Source organism: Sinohyriopsis cumingii, chromosome 14 (genome assembly GCF_028554795.1).
Source record: "Sinohyriopsis cumingii isolate HCF-2022 chromosome 14, ASM2855479v2, whole genome shotgun sequence".
In the NCBI taxonomy this organism is placed as follows: Eukaryota; Metazoa; Mollusca; class Bivalvia; order Unionida; family Unionidae; genus Sinohyriopsis; species Sinohyriopsis cumingii.
The window spans coordinates 11,988,585-12,007,111 of NC_142974.1; the positions used below are offsets into that span (position 1 = coordinate 11,988,585).

General features: G+C 34.0%; 1 protein-coding gene across 12 annotated transcripts in view; it reads left to right on the plus strand.

Annotated features, from left to right (window-relative positions):
• The window catches only part of LOC149783253 (protein scribble homolog), a 184,501-nt gene that overhangs the window by 132,902 nt on the left and 33,072 nt on the right, over nucleotides 1-18,527 (plus strand). For 7 of the 12 annotated variants that reach the window (XM_089931472.1, XM_089931479.1, XM_089931477.1 and 4 more), the window contains 4 exons: nucleotides 531-662; nucleotides 6,552-6,654; nucleotides 7,712-7,768; nucleotides 13,548-13,644. In XM_089931472.1, coding sequence (XP_089787598.1) covers nucleotides 531-662; nucleotides 6,552-6,654; nucleotides 7,712-7,768; nucleotides 13,548-13,644 — 389 coding nt within the window. The remainder of the gene's footprint in view (nucleotides 1-530; nucleotides 663-6,551; nucleotides 6,655-7,711; nucleotides 7,769-13,547; nucleotides 13,645-18,527) is intronic. The other 5 variants (XM_089931476.1, XM_089931482.1, XM_089931478.1 and 2 more) reach the window with 3 other exon arrangements.

Sequence of the window (18,527 nt, forward strand, 5' to 3'; positions counted from 1 at the left end):
CAAGGTTTTGATTTCCAGTGTCAGTGTCGACAAGGATTTATCATTGTTGATAAGCATGAGAATATTTCATCTCTGTATGTTTTTCTGAATTAAAAAGTTTCATTTAAGTTTTCACAGTGCACCTAGTTTTTGTTTCGTCAGCAGCTTGCTCCTGTTCTGTCGCCTCTTTAGAGTACATGCTATATATTGAGCTTAAAAGATGGACCATCAGAAAAATGTGACCGCTAAATAAAGCATTCAGCTTTTGAACATTGGAAGGCCATTTTTGTTGTACATTATTAACAATTCAGTCGGGTATGTTTGTTGGGCAAATAGAGTAATAAATGTTAATGTAATGAACAATCTACCATAGTTGTTGTTAATTTTTGTGAAAGACTGGTTCAGACCAGACCTAGTCATTCAGGCCTAAAATGAGTTTCTTCCACAATGCTCAAGTATATTTAACAAACTTGATGAAAGAAGGCTGACTGTTTTGCAGGCATGTGCATGGTTGCATGTTACAGTATGTTTTCACTTCTTTTTGATTGTAGCCTGATCGCAGGAATAAACCAGGTACTAAGCCACCCCCTCTTCCTCCGAAACCAGCTAATTTAGCACAGAAAACTGTACTTGAGGACATTCGTAAACAATCTAGAATTCCATCAGCAAAAGTTGATGTTGAGGTAAACATTTTCTGCTTATTTTCTGTTTCTTTTCTTGAATGCCTGCACTAATCTATTGTCTTTTATCAGACTTTTTATATTTTGTTTACTGTAATCATGCTTGTTACTTTTTCTGTTTGTTTATTCCTGGCTTTAAAATGTTATGCAAATTGCAGTATTGGTTAGAGTTTTCCGTAGTCCTTTTAGTTTTATAAGTGTTCATAATAAGGAAATGGAATGTGCTGTTTTCTGTTGTTGTTGTTGGTTGATGGTGAGACAGCATCTCATGACATACTGTTAATACATGCATATAAGGCCCCAAAAAATGTGTTTCCAGTCATTCGACTATCCCAGTTTCTATTTGCTGACCCTAGCACATTTCCTCTATGGTAAAAAATATAATGTTCGAAAGATAAATTTAAAAAAACAAAAACAACCTGCCTACCTTACTTTTCAAACCAGAGCAATAGGAAACATAATTTTTTCCTTTTTTTTTGGCCTAATGCATTTCAGACATTGATCAGAATAGACTCTGAGCTGCTGTCATCAGACATGTCAGGGTCTCTGCTGGAATACAGTATAATTTAAATTCACTATTGTTTTGTGGGATGCCAAATTTTGTGATGCCCACCTTTAAAAATCATGTGGACATCTGTTTGCATGTCCTTTCATATGTCTGCATCCTCTTTATTTTATGTTTATTTAATGGCCTGATGGATTTTGTGTTGGCCACAAACACTGAATATGATGACTCAATGAATAAATGATTATCAGATTGATATGTGTATTATGATTACCAGATGTGTATATAATGATTGCCAGATATGTATATATTGATTACCAGATTGATCTGTGTATAACGATTACCATATTGAGATGTGTATATTGATTGATGTGTATGTATATTGAACACACAACCACAAAATAGCTTACACTCAGATTTGCCATCGCATAACATGCCCGCTGATCATGTGTGTAAGCAAGTACGTTCCTTATAATGAGGTAGTAGTTTGATGTCAGATATGTATGCTGCTCAGTTTGGTGTATATGGTATTAAGCAAACATATTTCATATAATGGGACACCTTATAGTGAGGGTTTAGTATGTTGACATGCATCTATGCTATTGCATTGTGTACAAGCAAGTATGACCCTTAAACTGAAAATCTTTATAGTCTGGAAGGAATTTGATGGCAGATCCTTCAGTGCTGTTTAGTTGAATGCACACTGTGTGTAAGCAAGTATCGCTCTTGTGCAGACACCTTATATTGAGGGAGTAGTTTGATGGCAGATCCATATATGCTGTTCGGTCCTTATAGCAAGGGAGAAGTTTGATGCAGACCCCTATATGCTGATCATTTGGGTGTGCATTATATACAGCAAGTATATAGTGAGGGAGAAGTTTGATGCAGACCCCGATATATTGATCATTTGGGTGTGCATTGTATATTGTATACAGCAAGTGTATCCGTTATAGTGAGGGAGAAGCTTGATGCAGACCCCGATATACTGATCATTTGGATGTGCATTGTATATAGCAAGTATGTTGCAAATAATGAGAATAATTTGATGGCATATCCATCAGTGCTTCTTAGCTGGATGTGCATTGTATTTAAGTATGACCTATATAGAGTCACTTTATAGCAAGGGAATAATTTGATGGCAGATCCATCTGTGCTGTTCATTTATTTGCACTGTATACACCAAGCATGTCCCTTATAGTGAGGGAACACTTTGGTGACAGATCTGTTGTTGATTTTATTGTGCATTGATGTAAGCAAATTTGGTGTATAATAAAGGTTTAAATTTATTGCAGGTTTAAATATTTAAAAAGTCTTCTAATTTCTTATTTGTGTTTTGTGTCCAAACTTTGAATTTTTTTAAAATGTGATAGAGTTACATTGGAATGATAATACTGTACTCGATGTTGTAATATGAACACAGTACTTTAGTATGAGTGACTTAATACTGGATAGAAACACAGGTGTGAAACTTGTTGGATTGAATCAAGTTTGGAGCTGTGAAGCTTGTCATCAGTCTTATTTTGTTTTACTGCATATATAACTGCAAGCTTGGTTTTCAGATGCGGACTTCCCTTATTTAAATTTTGGTGAACACTGGTCTGGTTTAGGGTGATGCGGGTATTAATATTATTTTTATCTAGTGACTTGTACAACTATAATCATTTAGATTTTTAACTGACTTGTTTCTCTTCATCAGTCATGTTCACTACCCTATTAGTCACATCAAACATTGATGTAGACCCTAACTTTGTAAATTGGTTTCATGGGAAATAGATGCAGCTTTTGTTCCTTGGATGTCCTTGATGTCAGTTATGTCATTGCATTGTCATGCTTTTTCTAATAATATTTGAGATTGATAAATGAATTGATAAATAATATGTTGGGAGAGATTTTGTATAATATGGATCAATACTCGGAGTGGATGTTTTGTGTTCTTTCTGTGACAGTGTCATATTCTGATATTCATGTAGCCTTGTTTCGTCTAGACTGTTGTGAAAAGCATTTTTTAGATTTTGGACATTAATGGTAACTTACGATGAATCATTTGAATTATTCTGTATTTTAAAAATAATATGTGTGCATATGGCAGGGAAAATAATCTGCACAACTGTTGAGGATTTGGCATCTGCCATTATTTAAATGCCACTCAGTACCTTCTAATATTCATGTTTCCAGAAATTGATCAAAGGCTGTTTTCTAACAGGTCAATGTAATCCCTTTCTACCCTTTTCATGCCCCAGTTGCATCAACCCTTTTCATGCCCAGTTGCATTAACCCTTTTCATGCCATCAGGGCTTTGGGTTTGTACCAGGAGTCTTCTAATGGTGTCCAGAGTGTCATAAATGGAAATATTGCCAATCTTGCATCCAATACAACCTCCACACTGAATAATGCAATAATCTTATTTCTCAAAAATGGCAGAGATGATTTCAGCACTCAGTAGTTGCAAAGAAGAAATGGTCTTATTTTGAATTCCTGGAAATCCATCTCATTCAGTAGAGCATCAGTCTATTCCAGAGGCTCTTGTACATATTTATGAACAACAGTTGAACTTCATTGCCTGTTATTAATGCAAGTCACATTGTGAAAGAGACTCGTAGGTAATCATAGTGATCCATTCCCAATTGGCATGTTTTTGGCAGACAGTTATCCAGCTTGATGTGCAAGGAATAGATCCTTAAGCATTGAAATTAACCTTCATTGATGCTTCAGTCATGAAGGAAATATATGGATCTGCAATTTTAATTCTTTTGATTTCATTCCTGCAACATTTCATTGAAGAAAAAAAAAACACAATAAGAATTCATTCAGTTTCAGATGCTTATTGCTTACATTACTATTAGCGAAGACATGTCATCAAGCCATTGTGACGTCAGTAAAATTACCAACTCAAAAACACCTGTAGGATTCAGGGCAGTTCAGGATGGCCATTTTTTTTCATGTGAGGATCTTTATATTGCAAGCAAATGAAAAGGCCAAGGATTTTGTGAGTGGAGAACATTGTTGTTGCTGTAATTTGCTTGAATTTAAGTCACCTAAATAATTACAACTCAAGTCTCAAAATGCCATGAAAGACATTATAAAAGGAAAACAAATAATGGAGGTTAAGAACATCAGTTACAAAACTTGACACAAGTTAATATTTAGGCTTTGATGATTCAAGTTATATACAAAAGTTTTGTGACAAAGTAGTCAGGTTAGCTATCATACATGTACACTGTTCCTTTAGGGTGGGGGCATAAAGTGTTCCATAAGTGATTGGATTTTTCTCTTAAAATAAGGGATATTTTCATGCCCTTTGGGTGTGTGCTACTCTTGCTGATTCACTCTCTTAACTATGGCCTTGTCTGTAGAGTTAATTGATTACTTCATGATCTAGGCAGGAAAAGGGCTTTATTGATTTTAATACAAAATGTCTCTGCCTGGGTCTACTGTTTTCTCCCAGCTTGTGTTATAGTATTCTACAGAGTACACTGTGGCTAGACAGTGTGGGGGCCTTTTGCAACATAATTCACCAATACTCATTAAAGTAACTGATTCACATCAGCTCAGACATGATTGTGTAGGAAGAAAGGTTTATTTCAGAGCATTCAGGAGTATGGCTGATTTCAAGTATGAAGTGTTTGATTATCAGGTAGGTAGTCCCATGGAAATAATGTGACATCCATTTGGCAATTTATATTTTGTAGTGAGCTGTTAAGGAAGAAATTCTGGGAATCTGAATTTTTTTAGCTATTAATTTTTTGTAAGTCTCCAGATGTCAAACAATTTTTTTAGGGGCTTCATTCTTCAGATCTGTTGCTGTTTATTTAGTTTTTTAAGACTTGCTGTTTATTTAGTTTCTTAAGACTGTTGCTGGTTGTTTAGTTTCTTAAGAAGATGCATCATGCAACTAATTAATGTGATTCTCACTTAAGCTCCATGTAGGTGCCATAAATTTACTGTTTTTCATTGGGTATCAGCCGTCATGGATTTTTGATTTGCCACAAACCATAAAATTTAAGAGTGCAATGAACAATGATCCTTCTGTGGAAACAATCAAGGTTGCTTCTCCAAGTCATTTGTTTAAATAGTGACAGAAATTTGATATTTTTACAAGCAAAGAATTTTGGTAACCATTATAAAATATTAATTATCAATAGAGAGCACTTATCAGATTAATGTAGCATCTAGAGAAAAGTTAATTTGCTACGTTTTTTTTATGATTTTTGACGTAGTGTTTGTACATGGCTGAAATGGTGCACAATTTGTTGAGGGGGGGGGGCTAGGAACATAGCTGCCAATTTTAACATATGAATAGTTGAGTGGCTGCTAAAACACATTTAGAAAATCAGTTCTCATAGAAGCTACCACCATATGGGCCTGCTGTATCATTACCTTCTAACTTTGAGGGTTGAATTAGTTTAATAAATTCTTACATGTGTGAGGGTGGGTGCCCATGTTGAGAGAGAGAATAAACCTCGAGACTGGAGATTTCCCAACATAGACCAATAGAGCTTGCTCAATCATTATGCGCATACACATGATCATGAGATTGTTTAAAACTGAGGAATTATTTACAATGAACTTTGACTCCTCAGATTACCAATATGACGTGTTACTTTGTATTTGGCATTTCTCCAAAATTGTGGATCCAAGTTATTTTGGTTGAAAAATGTTTTGAAAAAAAGAATTATATCAAGCAACCAGTAAGTTTCTTCTGTTTACCATTTGACACCTGGATGATATAATTTATATATTTAAGTAGATATAAGGAAATATTTCACAAGTGAAGTGAAAATATTGTATTGTTATCATTGGTGATATTATGTTTTTTTCCACCTACATATGTCAGTATCTCATGAAACATCTTAAGTATCCAATTCTTTATTCTTGATCATTTACATGATTGTGTAACACTTGTAAACTGTATATCCTCCATTCAGACCTTCCGATAATGCTCATACATCACTGACCATGGAAGTTGTTGTGGGTTCAGCACATCATATGTTACACATGTCAGCCAGTATAACTGGTGGAGGAAGAATCTGGGAAAACCCTGGGAAGAATTGACAAGCTTTCTTACATGCCCACAGAGGCCAAGCTTGAGGCTTTAACCCAAGTGGACCAAAGTCAAATGGCAGTGATCAAAGTCAAATGGCAGTGATCGGTGAAGGTGAGCACTCGGCCACCCAGAACCCCTCTGTGTAAGTGGTCAGATATAACATGCTTGGACAGGATTCACTGCGGTCTGCGGAATCAGTTGGTCAAACATTTGTTTTTAGGTGAGCATGATACTTTTGGCCACTGATAAACTCAGTTTGAAACTTTGGAAAATGCACAGAGGAGTCAGTGCTTGTCAAATCCTTAATATTCATGCACTGTTCTGGTGGTTAATATCATTGCAGGATGAGAAGAAAACAAACCTTAAGAGTGAGACTTTGACATTCAGCGCCAAGAAACACTTTTTCGAAAAGGAAATTCATGAACAGTCAACCAAGGCCAAAACAGGTGAGGTATCATATTAAATTTCTTCAGGAATTTTTCAAATTTTTTTTAATCAAGGTCTTGTTGTACTTTATAAGATGTACTTGGTATATATGCAAGGACATGTTTTTAAAGGAAAGTGTGGGTCCCCTTCCACTTTTACCAACTAAACAAAGCTAGGTTGGGACATGCACACAAAATTGTTGTTATGCAGTGTTTGTTGTAATCTGTGCAGACTGACACATGAGAAATTTATTTTTTCCTGGCATATATACGGCATTTTTATGCTTTATGAATTATCAGGGTTCCTGTGTATGGGTCTGGAAGTCTGGAAAAGGTCTAAAATTTAAAAATTGCTTTACTGGGTCTTGAAAATGTTTTGAAAAATGACTAAAATGTCTTGAATTTGTTTTCATTATTACAACTGTTTTGGTTGCAGTCCAGTATTTTGACTGCACTTGTATTTTTGGGAGAAATTTTAGTATATTGATTCTGAGCTCTTCAGGAGGTCTGGAGATTTTTTGTGCCTGGAAAAGGTAAAGAATGTTTGGGTTTTTCTTAAATTTGTGGCAGGAAGCCTGATTATTCTCACCATTGTTAAGTGAAGGGTGATATTGGCTTAATTTTCCATTTTGGGGTACTTTATATACTGGCATATAAGTAATGTCTAACAGCCCAACAAAATCCATAGACCCTGATCTGTTGCAGATTAGGGTCTCTGTTGTTTGTTCTATTGATTACTCCCAACAAACTGGGTAATTTAAATCTTTATTAAAAACAATTTTTATTAGCATTTTATTCTATTTCACTCATATTAGTCACTATATTGTGTTTTATTGTATTTGTAAATACATTAAAATATTCATATTTTTGAAACAATTTGAACATAAATATGAGTTTAATATAGTTATCACCATTTTATAAAAAGAAATAAAAATGCAGAATTACAATTGGCAAGACAAAATATATAGTGTCTTGCATAGTTTAAAAATCATTTTATTGTTTTATTTCTCAAATGCATTGTATTTTTTTATTTCTCAAATGCATTGTGATGAAGTAAGAATTTTTTTCTTCACTTTAGCCAAACAATTTTCATACTTCTCCGAACATGAACTTGCAAAAATGAGGCAGGAGGAAGGTATATTTGGTGTTGTGAACACAAAAATTGGAATATGTGCACATTTTGGTTTCTTGGTTTGGACGGTAGTTGTTTTTTTTTTTTTTTTTTTTTGCTTTTTGCTTAATGTCTGTATAGAGATTTCTGTTTCTAAAATATGTTTCTTGTTAGCTGACCTTGCCATAAAGTAAATTGAATTTACAGTTCAGTCCAACATCTTTTGCCTTTGTGCATCTATGAACAATTGCTGTTTTAAATGCCTCAGAAAACAGTGGACATGTTTTGACAAATTTTGCACAGAGCATCCTGGCATAAAAGGGTTTCAGATATGTACAAATGATGACAGCCTGCTTGCTGTCAAACATGACTACTGCTGCTGAAAATTAAAAAAAGGGCCTTTAAATAACTTCCCTAAAGCTGCTGAATTATATTTGAAAAAAAGTATTCTGGTGTGAAGAACTTTAAATTGATTTGCAAATGATACCAGTCCACCATGAAATATGGCCACTGTTACTAAAAATAGAAAAACACATCCACTGTCTATCAGCAGTTTTTCTACACATTTAAGAACCAAGTCGAACAGTTTCAGTAAAACTTGACACAGAGCATTCTGGCATAAAGAACTTTAAAATTTATTTTATGATCCACCTTCTGTTATACACTGTTTCAATGGAAGAAAAGATAAACACTTATATAATATATGCTACAAATCCATTGAAGAGAATATGATTATGTTTGACAGAATTCATCCTGGCATGAAGACCTTTCAAATTTAGAGATCGTTATGCTGATCCACCACCAGATATGGCCACCATTCCCCACAAATATAAAATCTTGAACTGATTGAGTTTGTTGCAGTCTGGTTGGATTTAAATGATCATGCAATCCTGATTTTTAATATTCTACACATCGGTAAATTCTGCAGACTACTTTTGGTTTCCAATTGTCAGGTGACTTTGTGTGAAGCTTTCTGTGACATTGCCTTACACCGTATTAATAACAACAAGCCTTACCCACCCCCCATGATTTCCTATCAAAATTTCCAACTCCTGATTAAAATCACCAAGAAGAAGTTAAAACCTTGTAATCGCACAGTCCTTCCTGCACTCCAACACCCTTTTTGCCAAAGTAAGCATTTGGCAGGCTTTACAAACCAATCTACTGTCAGAAATTATTGCATTTGCATCAACACTGTTAGCTGTTATTATAGTACAAGTCAAATGGGTCATGTATGTGCATTTACCCATTTTAAATTGAATATCAATTGTTCTTTTAAAATTTAACAATAATTTTCATTAACTAAAGCCTATTCAGTCTTGATTATTGAATGCTCTGCACCTTAACTGTCACCAAGAAACTTCCAGATGAAAATTACTTATCGCTATGGACCTTTACAATGATGGCCATGTACTAAACTTGAGTCAAAATAAGTGTGTGTCGAGTGGAAACGGCACAGTTGAGGGTAGTACAGAGTTGTTCTTCAATATGTGTAGCTTTCATTTTGACATCACAGTGTGCAACATTCAATCCGGATTGTACTGGATCACATCTTTAGGTTCATTTCGTCCAAAAATGTTGAGGTACTTTAACATTGATTTTGCTGTATGCATGTCCCACCATGTCACATTATATGGGCGTCTAAATGATGACCTTCCAAAGGAATATGGATGTATACGAGTGCAGATGAAGTGAATACTTGCCACTTAAAGGTATGTAGAATCAAATTCTAAGAAGTGACCCATTTCTGTAATAATCAGTTTTGAATGCCTACATGACCAATGTGACTTGTACTATACTAAAGGTCAGGATCATATAACAGGCAGGGAATCTAGCTAAAAGTGGGCACAATTTTCACTTTGAAGATGGAAATGCATAGAAAGCAAGAATAACAAACACCAAAGCAACACTTGTCATACGGGTGCATAATGTTGGAAAACAAGGAATAATCTGGTTTAAACAATTACAACAACCACATGAAATTTGAATACAGTCACTCTACCAAGTTGCTTAGATCACTACCATGACCCACTTTGACACTATCCTATAAAACTATGTAAGAGTTGATGAATCTTGGTGAGTGAAGATGGAAACCTATTCTGGTGCAGTGTGAAAGAAATAAAACTATAAGGTATCTACATTTGAATTCTTTGTTCATGAAATCCACTGATATTATTACAAACGGGAAGAAAATTGGAATTATAAGGATTAGGATCAAGGTTGGGTATTTATCATTGTGTAAATTGTTACCTAATCACTCACCACTTCTGTGGCCTAAATGGTTAGAGTGTCTGCCTCATATGGGAGGTCACGGGTTCGAACCTGTCCAAGTCAAACCCAAGGCTTATAAATATGGTACTAGTAGCTGCTTCACCTGGCACTCAGCATTAAGAGGTTAGTGTTATAGTACTGGTTGGTTTGTTATCAGGATAATGTGACATGGTGGGACATGATGCTACATGTCTGCAGCATGATTCCACAGGGCTAGACATTACTATAAACTGCCATACTACAGACACTGTAGCGATGTGACTGAATTTTTTAAAAACCTATGTTATAAATCCAAATCTCACACAAGCACACACACACACACAACTGTATCTCAATAATCTGATGAACAGAATTTGACCAACTTTGACATGATTGATTCTGGCTTTGGCCTTTCAGTGTTGCATCAAAAATGCTGATGTGAAATCAAATATAGATGAAGACAGAACAAAACTAGAGACACCCTGAAACAGTTGTTTTTATAATTTATGTAGCGGACAACATTGGGAGAAATTTCAGCAGCATCATACTGGGGGCCAATCTGCTCTTGAGTTTGGCTATTAGGCCGATTCACCAGGTGAGCAATTTCTGGCTCATCTTGTTTCCACCATGTTTTTGGAGCATTTGTATATTGACAGGACAAATGAGATAAGCATACAAATAATATTTTCATTAAGGTTATAATCTAGATTATATCAGTTGATAATCTTAATCCATAATAATGAAGCCTGAATCTTTATTTTCAAATCAGACAACTTGCTTGTTCATGGCTTCATGTATAGCTGCCAACCCTCACGATTTTGGTGTGAATTTCATGTGATTCATGGATTCACGCCACAAGCAAAAAATTAATGAATTCTCCAATTCTCAATTATTTTAAATCTTTAAAATAACAGATTTTTGGTTAAGCACTAGTCATGATATTGGCAGTTGCCGAAACGGTCCGGTACTACTGGTGGCAATATTAAGATGTAAGATCTTGAAAATTTAATTTGGAATATGCCAAAAATTGGTTGTGCATTCTGCCATTAAACATTGATATACATCATGCTTTTTGCACAGAGTGTGCCACAGTTTATTCGGCATAGTGGCAGAGACCATGTGAGGAAGCACATAGGTTGCAAAAAAAACGTAGAAGTTGGGAAAATTAAGAATTCGCAGATTTCAGCTCTAGAATATTTTAATGCCATTGATGGAAGACCTGCAAGCTGCCAACGCTAAAGCATTATTTGTAAGTTTTCTTGTTGAATACAATCTATCTTTATCAGCTGGAGACCATGCTAAACATTTGTTCCGACAAATGTTCCCTGACTCGAAGATCGCTACCAAATTTTCCTGTAGAACAGCCAAAATTGCTGCAGCTCCTGTGCATTCCTCACAGCAACAGAGACAGTGAAGGAGTATTTTCTCTAGTGAGGAAAAATAAGACAGACTTTAGGGCCTAAAGAGCCAAAAAGTTGTCAGCAATTTTAGTTACCAAGATCAAACAGCAGGCAAGAAGTCTGAAATTTTTTTTAAAACAAATTTATGATCAAGCTATTGAGGAAGTTCAAGTCTGCCATAGTATCATGTCTTGATAAATAATCACAAGAACAAGTGAAGTTTATGAATACCATAATAAATAGAAATGCAGATATGTAGCGTGTTAGTTTTATATTGCGATCTTGATATAGTGTAGTATTGACGGTCAGAGTTGATGGAGTTATTATGGTATTTTTCAGTAATTCATGTACAAATTCACTACTTTTTAACCCTATTTTCACTAATTGCGAGCCTGGAAGGTTGGCAGCTATGCTTCATGTCATTTTAAAAATGTAATGCCATTTCAGATAAATCAACCTGCTTGTTCACATTTTCATGTCTTTTTAAAAATATATCATTTCAAGGGAATTTCTATCTATCAATTTTTAGTTTCCTGTAAAATGTTAAGCTGTGTTGTGTTGCATGATGTTTTTGCAGTATTTGAATAATTGTATTCATATATGATATTTAGTCACCTAAAACATTATTTCAGATCAAAGACGATTGTATCTTTTTAGAATCTACTAATGTTGCTGACATCATCGTGCCAAAAATGCTATCCATGTAACTTTGAAATTCTTTTCTTTCGCTGATTACATAGTTATTTGATTTTCCTTAAAATTAACCACAATGAAAAAATGTATTAAGTACATGTAATTGAAAAAAATGTATTAAGTACATGTAATTCTTCATAACTTCTCTAATTTATGTTAAAGTTGTTACAATTGTCTGTTCTAATTCTGTTAATTTTAGAAAATTTGTTTCATAATGTTTTTTATTTTTTTTTCTTGGTGGGAAGCAAAGCATTGTAAGATTGTATTAATGAACTGTTTTGGTACTATGCAGGTGCATTGTGACAGTACAGTCCTTGTGAGAGTGGCAATAGTTGACTTTTAGGTTTTATGTACCATTTTTGTCATGTATACTGCACAGACTGTGATTGTGGTGGATCTTGATCTGCCAGTATATAATATACAGGCAGCTCAGGATCTACACTAGAATTCATACTTGTGATTTCAAGTGAACAGCTTACACTGATGATATTACCTTGGTGTTATTTAGGTTAATATTCAGGACCTGCCAATCTTTAATTTACACATATAAGGAACAGTAGATAAAATAAGAAACAAAATCATTGCACTTAGATCTGGATATTATCTAGGTTTGGTCTGGGTCCAGGTTATTCTTTGACTGGTGATGGTCAGGGAACCAGACAGACTTTGCTGGGGTATATCAAATGTTTTAATTTGCCTGATAATAATATGTCCTTTGCAATAGAGAAGATTGCGGCTGACATGTGAATTAATAAAAGGTACAAAAAGGTTTCGTCAAGTTGAGAGATCAATGAAGAAATTATTAGCCTGCATAAGGTTTGGAACAGCAGTTTCAAAAACTGTATTGTTGATCATTATGGCCAGAGTGTACTTAGAAACCTTTTAGTTGAACCTAATGATGTCTTTTCTGCGTCAAAACCACACCTAAACGTTTCAAACATCTTTGGTCTCAACAATAGTGGTATGTGCTATTTTGTTACACCAAACAGAACAAAATTGGATTATCATCTGGAAGAATATTAGCCACCTTACTGAGGTCTTTTTATGGCTGTAAGGTCATATATCTCTCTTTATATTTTTACACAGGATTAATAGCATCTCATGACTTTAGATCATGACATGTACAGTACAGATCGTGAATGATGGAAATCATACAACTTGTGTCATAAATTTATTTTCCAAAAAGTATTATGCAAGATCCTCTTTGTTCCAGTTATATCTGTATTTTACATCAGTGTATAAATAATGGTAAATGGATTAAAACTAAGAACAAAGTTACAAATACAGAGCAAAGGTAGATGCATAAACTTGGATAATCAAGAAGTTGATGTTTGTGATCAAGGTATATCTTACTGTTCTGAAAATGATATAGTAATGTACGTAGTTTTGCTAAGTAAGGTTTAAATTGCTTGTAACTGGGAAAACTTGCATTAAGGTTGGTTGTTTCTTTTCTTTTTCAGAGACAAAGGCAAATAGCATGACAAAGGAGGAACTGTTGTCACGGGCAACAGATAACATTAGCTCAGGGGAGGAAGAGTTTAATCAAGTTCTAGCCAGGTAGATCAGAGTGATCTCCCATTTTTTTAAATTGTTATTATTTTTTTTGTCCAACAGATATGCATAGATATTTGTATCATACTCACTTAATCAAGAGACATATCTAAGTTGTATGTGTGCATAGTAAATGTCATGTTTGTCACAAGAGTAGTTTTTGTTTTTGTTGTAGTTAAACAAAAAGTTAACCATTTAATTACAATTTAGGGTTTGTTCAGCTTTCTGTCACACTATATTTTAGCATGCTCTTAAGATTAGCACTGTAATAGTTCCTTGCACTTAAAGTTGAAAAATTGATAAAACAGAAAAGTTATTATGTTTTTCACTTTGGTCCTTTTTAATATTATAATGTGTTAGTGTGAATCTTTATCTCATTTAAGAAATTATAAAGTGATAACATTAATGGTATTGTTTACATATTTTACTGAGTTTTGACATAGTGAAACTAGATTTTTTCTATAAATCACATCAGGTTATATGTTTTGTGGTAATGACAGTAATAAAGTGCAGTGTAGCATTGTTCTTGTGCCTAGACTACATTTGTCTTAATTTACACCAAATGTAAATGTTTATGCATGTGTGATTGCCTTTGGCGCATTTGGAGGGAAATAACAGACCAGTAAATGTATAAATAAATAATATATCATTCATCTGTAATCAAAACTGATGACAGGACAAGACTAATGTCACTAAACTACAGGTGTACAGGTGTACAAAAATCATGTACATTTCTCCAGCTGTTATTGAAGATGACACAAAACAAGCCTGTTAATTTCTTTCTGATTATCTCCTCCTACCTCAGGAGCTAATATACACAGGTCAATATTTTATTCTGCTGTCAGTTGAGACAAATGTTGGTTTCTTTGGGTGGGTGGGGGTGGACATGTACATTTTCTCAAGTTCTCAACACTAAATATTTGCCACATTGCACTTTACAATTGTATATAAAAAAATTAACATGAATATTTTATAACTTCATCAGACCTATTTGTTGCAAATATACGTCCAATCAAATTTTTTTAAATATTTTTTTACCAAATACATAATATATCATTAAAAACTTTTGACTGTAACATAGAATCTTTTACTTTGGTACATAAAATTATTATTTGTGGTTAAAAGTTATTACTAAGTACTAATTATTATTACTAATTACTAATGAAATTTAGCTTTATATCTTTTGAAGACATTGAGCAATTCCTCATGTACAATTAACCTCATGCATAAAATTACTAAAGTTGGACCCCAAGAAGCGTTTTATTTTTAAATTATGCTAATATTGGATATGGAAATATATTAGTAAGGAAGTGGCTGTTGTAGATTATTATTGTTTTTTATGTATGGGTGTGGTTTTTTCACTAACCATTATTACTGCTCTTTTATTTAATTGGATCTGGATTTTATGTTGCTTACAGTATTTCTAAGAACAAGACTTATGTTAATAGCCACTGAAGTTGCTAAATTGTTCAAACTTTATTTCAGAAAAATATGATACTTACTACTCGGTTTCATTCATGAGTGTGAAATTTTGAATTGTATTTTTATATAGAAGTAAGTTCCAGGGTTAGTAGTTAACTTAGATCTGTTGAGTTTATCTATTTCTTCCGACCAAAGAGGAAATAGCTTGATAAAAATCCAGGCTCAATTGATGTTCATGTTATTAACACAGTTTGCCAGTGATTCAGACTGAGACTCAGGTTTAGAAATGTTTGTACATCAGAATATGTTGGAAACAATTTATATGATATCTGATGTTAAAATAAAACCAGTTTGATGTTGATTTACACTCATTGTAGAGTATTCATTGCCTCATAGAAATAAAAAATAACATTGTCACCAGTCTAAGAATGTTGGTTTCATGAATTTTATAGATCTTGTCATGTTGCCCATGTACATTACCTACAGTTACTACTATTACTACAGAATAACATAGTTGTAAGTATCGGTAATCTGAATCATTAGTAAATTAGTTCATACTATAGATGAATATTGTCTAATCTTGAAATAATTTCTTACTACTTGAACAGTTTTGGAATCAGGTAACATAATGGAGTACTAAATTTCCCATTGTTATTGCATGTATTCTGCCATGATGCTTACATGTAGTATATTTTGCCAGCTTCTGTATGACATTTAGTATGCATAATTGAAATAAATGCACTTTTTATGCAAATCTTACCATTTCCAGTAGGAATGCAGGATTTGTAATATTAACAAAATGTCGATCAACTAAACTTTATCAACATGCATGAAAATATGAACTTTGTTTGTACACACAGATTAATAAGTTTTGAAATGAAGATTTTTGAACTCCATTTAGCTTTTGCTCATTCACAGAGTAAGTTTTGTAATTTCTATATTGGGTCCAGCTGTAATCAACATAGACCCAGATATCCAATGGCATAATATGCCAGTACAGAGTTTATGTTATTTGTTCTACTGATTACATATGCACTTTGCCATTGGATCTGACTATTATGCTAATACTTATTTTCATATTTCTTTTCTCATATAGTCTGAATCCCAAGATCATATCAATCTTGTGCATGTACATTATATGTCCTGCTGTACAGGTCCTTGTGGAATTAACGTTTTAAACATATACTCCTTTATTTTGCATTCCTTTATGACTCCTCTTGGACAATAAAAGTTCTTAATATTGAAGGAACCATTGCCTAATACCAGGTATAAACAGAGTTTGTAAAAGAATATGTTGTGGGTTGGGGGTTTTTTTGGGGTGTAAAATCTAGGCAGTTGGTATCTGATATACAAGTGTCATTAAAGAAAAGCTTTCCTGCATCAGGAGATCTTATTCTTTTTGAGGAAAAATGTCCTGGGAGATTAAAATCAATCCTTTTATCTCATCTTTTATCCAACAAATTTTCCAGATATGTGAGTATATTTCTGAATTTTCTTTTTACTGAAGTTGAGCAATAAAAGTAGCAAACACCCCACCCCCACATGGACTTGTATATGATTGACATGATTTAACACACACTCTAAATTAAGCAGAGGTTCACAAACACATAAATATGTATACGTAAAACAACTGATACAAATTAGTGCAATTCCCTCAATAACTTGACAACCCACTTACAGTGTAGGATCAGGCATGGATTCAAATTTTAAGTAGCAAACACCCAACCTCCACATTGGGCCCCTGTTGAATGTGGAAAAAAATCAGGACTGAACTTGGCATGTAAAACCTTGGTACATTTCCCATCAAATTCTTAACTTTTAGTAAGAAGATGTTTACTTTGTTAAATATTTCCAAGCATGTATTCAAATTTTAAGTAGCAAACACCCCACCTCCACATTGGGCCCCTGTTGAATGTGGAAAAAAATCAGGACTGAACTTGGCATGTAAAACCTTGGTACATTTCCCATCAAATTCTTAACTTTTAGTAAGAAGACGTTTACTTTGTTAAATATTTCCAAGTAACTCTCTCAGGACACTGTCAATAACAGTAATCAACTAAATTTTGATTAATGACAAAGTGACTAATGCAACACTTTAATGAATTAAAAATAGTTAAATAAGTTTTGTCAAATGAAATATGGGTGTTAGTCCTCTTCTATTCAAACGTGATAATGTGAATCAGCATCACAGCTTTGTCCACAAGAAATTCTGTGAGAACCTCATTAAATTTGTATTGTTCCACTCAGTTAAAAGCAGACCTGCTTTGTTTTATCACATTAATTATGTCTTTTGTTTGAAAACAAAGTGGATGGAATAAAGGAAAAATTGAAGGACGTGGAGATCCTTTCTGCTAACATGCTAGCTGACACGGTCACGTCGGATCAACTCATTTCTACTACTTGATTGAACGGTTATAAATATTAACTCCTTTAAATTAGACCGCTCATTGTCAATTTGATCAAAGATAGCAAGGCAACCAAACAAAATGAATACTTTGTGAATAGACCGCTTTGTTTCGCAGTTTGTTGTAGAGAAGTGAGTTGCAGAGTTAGTAGTCAACTTAAAATTCCTGAATTGGCACATGGACATTTCCTCACAGATGAGAAAAATTGGCACATGGACATTTCCTCACAGATGAGATAAATTGGCACATGGACATTTCCTCACAGATGAGAAAAATTGGCACATGGACATTTCCTCACAGATGAGAAAAATTGGCACATGGACATTTCCTCACAGATGAGAAAAATTGGCACATGGACATTTCCTCACAGATGAGATAAATTGGCACATGGACATTTCCTCACAGATGAGATATATTGGCACATGGACATTTCCTCACAGATGAGAAAAATTGGCACATGGACATTTCCTCACAGATGAGAAAAATTGGCACATGGACATTTCCTCACAGATGAGAAAAATTGGCACATGGACATTTCCTCACAGATGAGAAAAATTGGCACATGGACATTTCCTCACAGATGAGAAAAATTGGCACATGGACATTTCCTCACAGATGAGATAAATTTGCAGTTACTTGCAATAAAATCACAGCATCAGTAGAACACTAACAAATCGAAGTTTCGATGTTGACAGTTGTTTCATAAAATAAACGTCCCTAGTTTTTGTAAAATAAGGAGTCTTATTGTGTTACAAATCAATAACAACAAAAAGCAACAACAGTTATGTAATACACTGTGTTTTCACATTCATGTGATAGTTGTTGAAGCCTATTGAAGTAATGTTGTTAACAATCTTCAGAGTTTTGGACTCTTGATAATAAGGTAATGTATACCATTAAAATCAAACAACATAATTAGAAAAACTTAAAATTATTAAACAGTTCCACTATCCCCCCAACCTCCATTCCCTGTTTTCTTGATGTCAAGCAAGGATGGCATCCATCTTGGTAACTTGGCTGTAGTGTTTTCTATGCTTTTGGACCCAGTTGTGCACAAGTTAT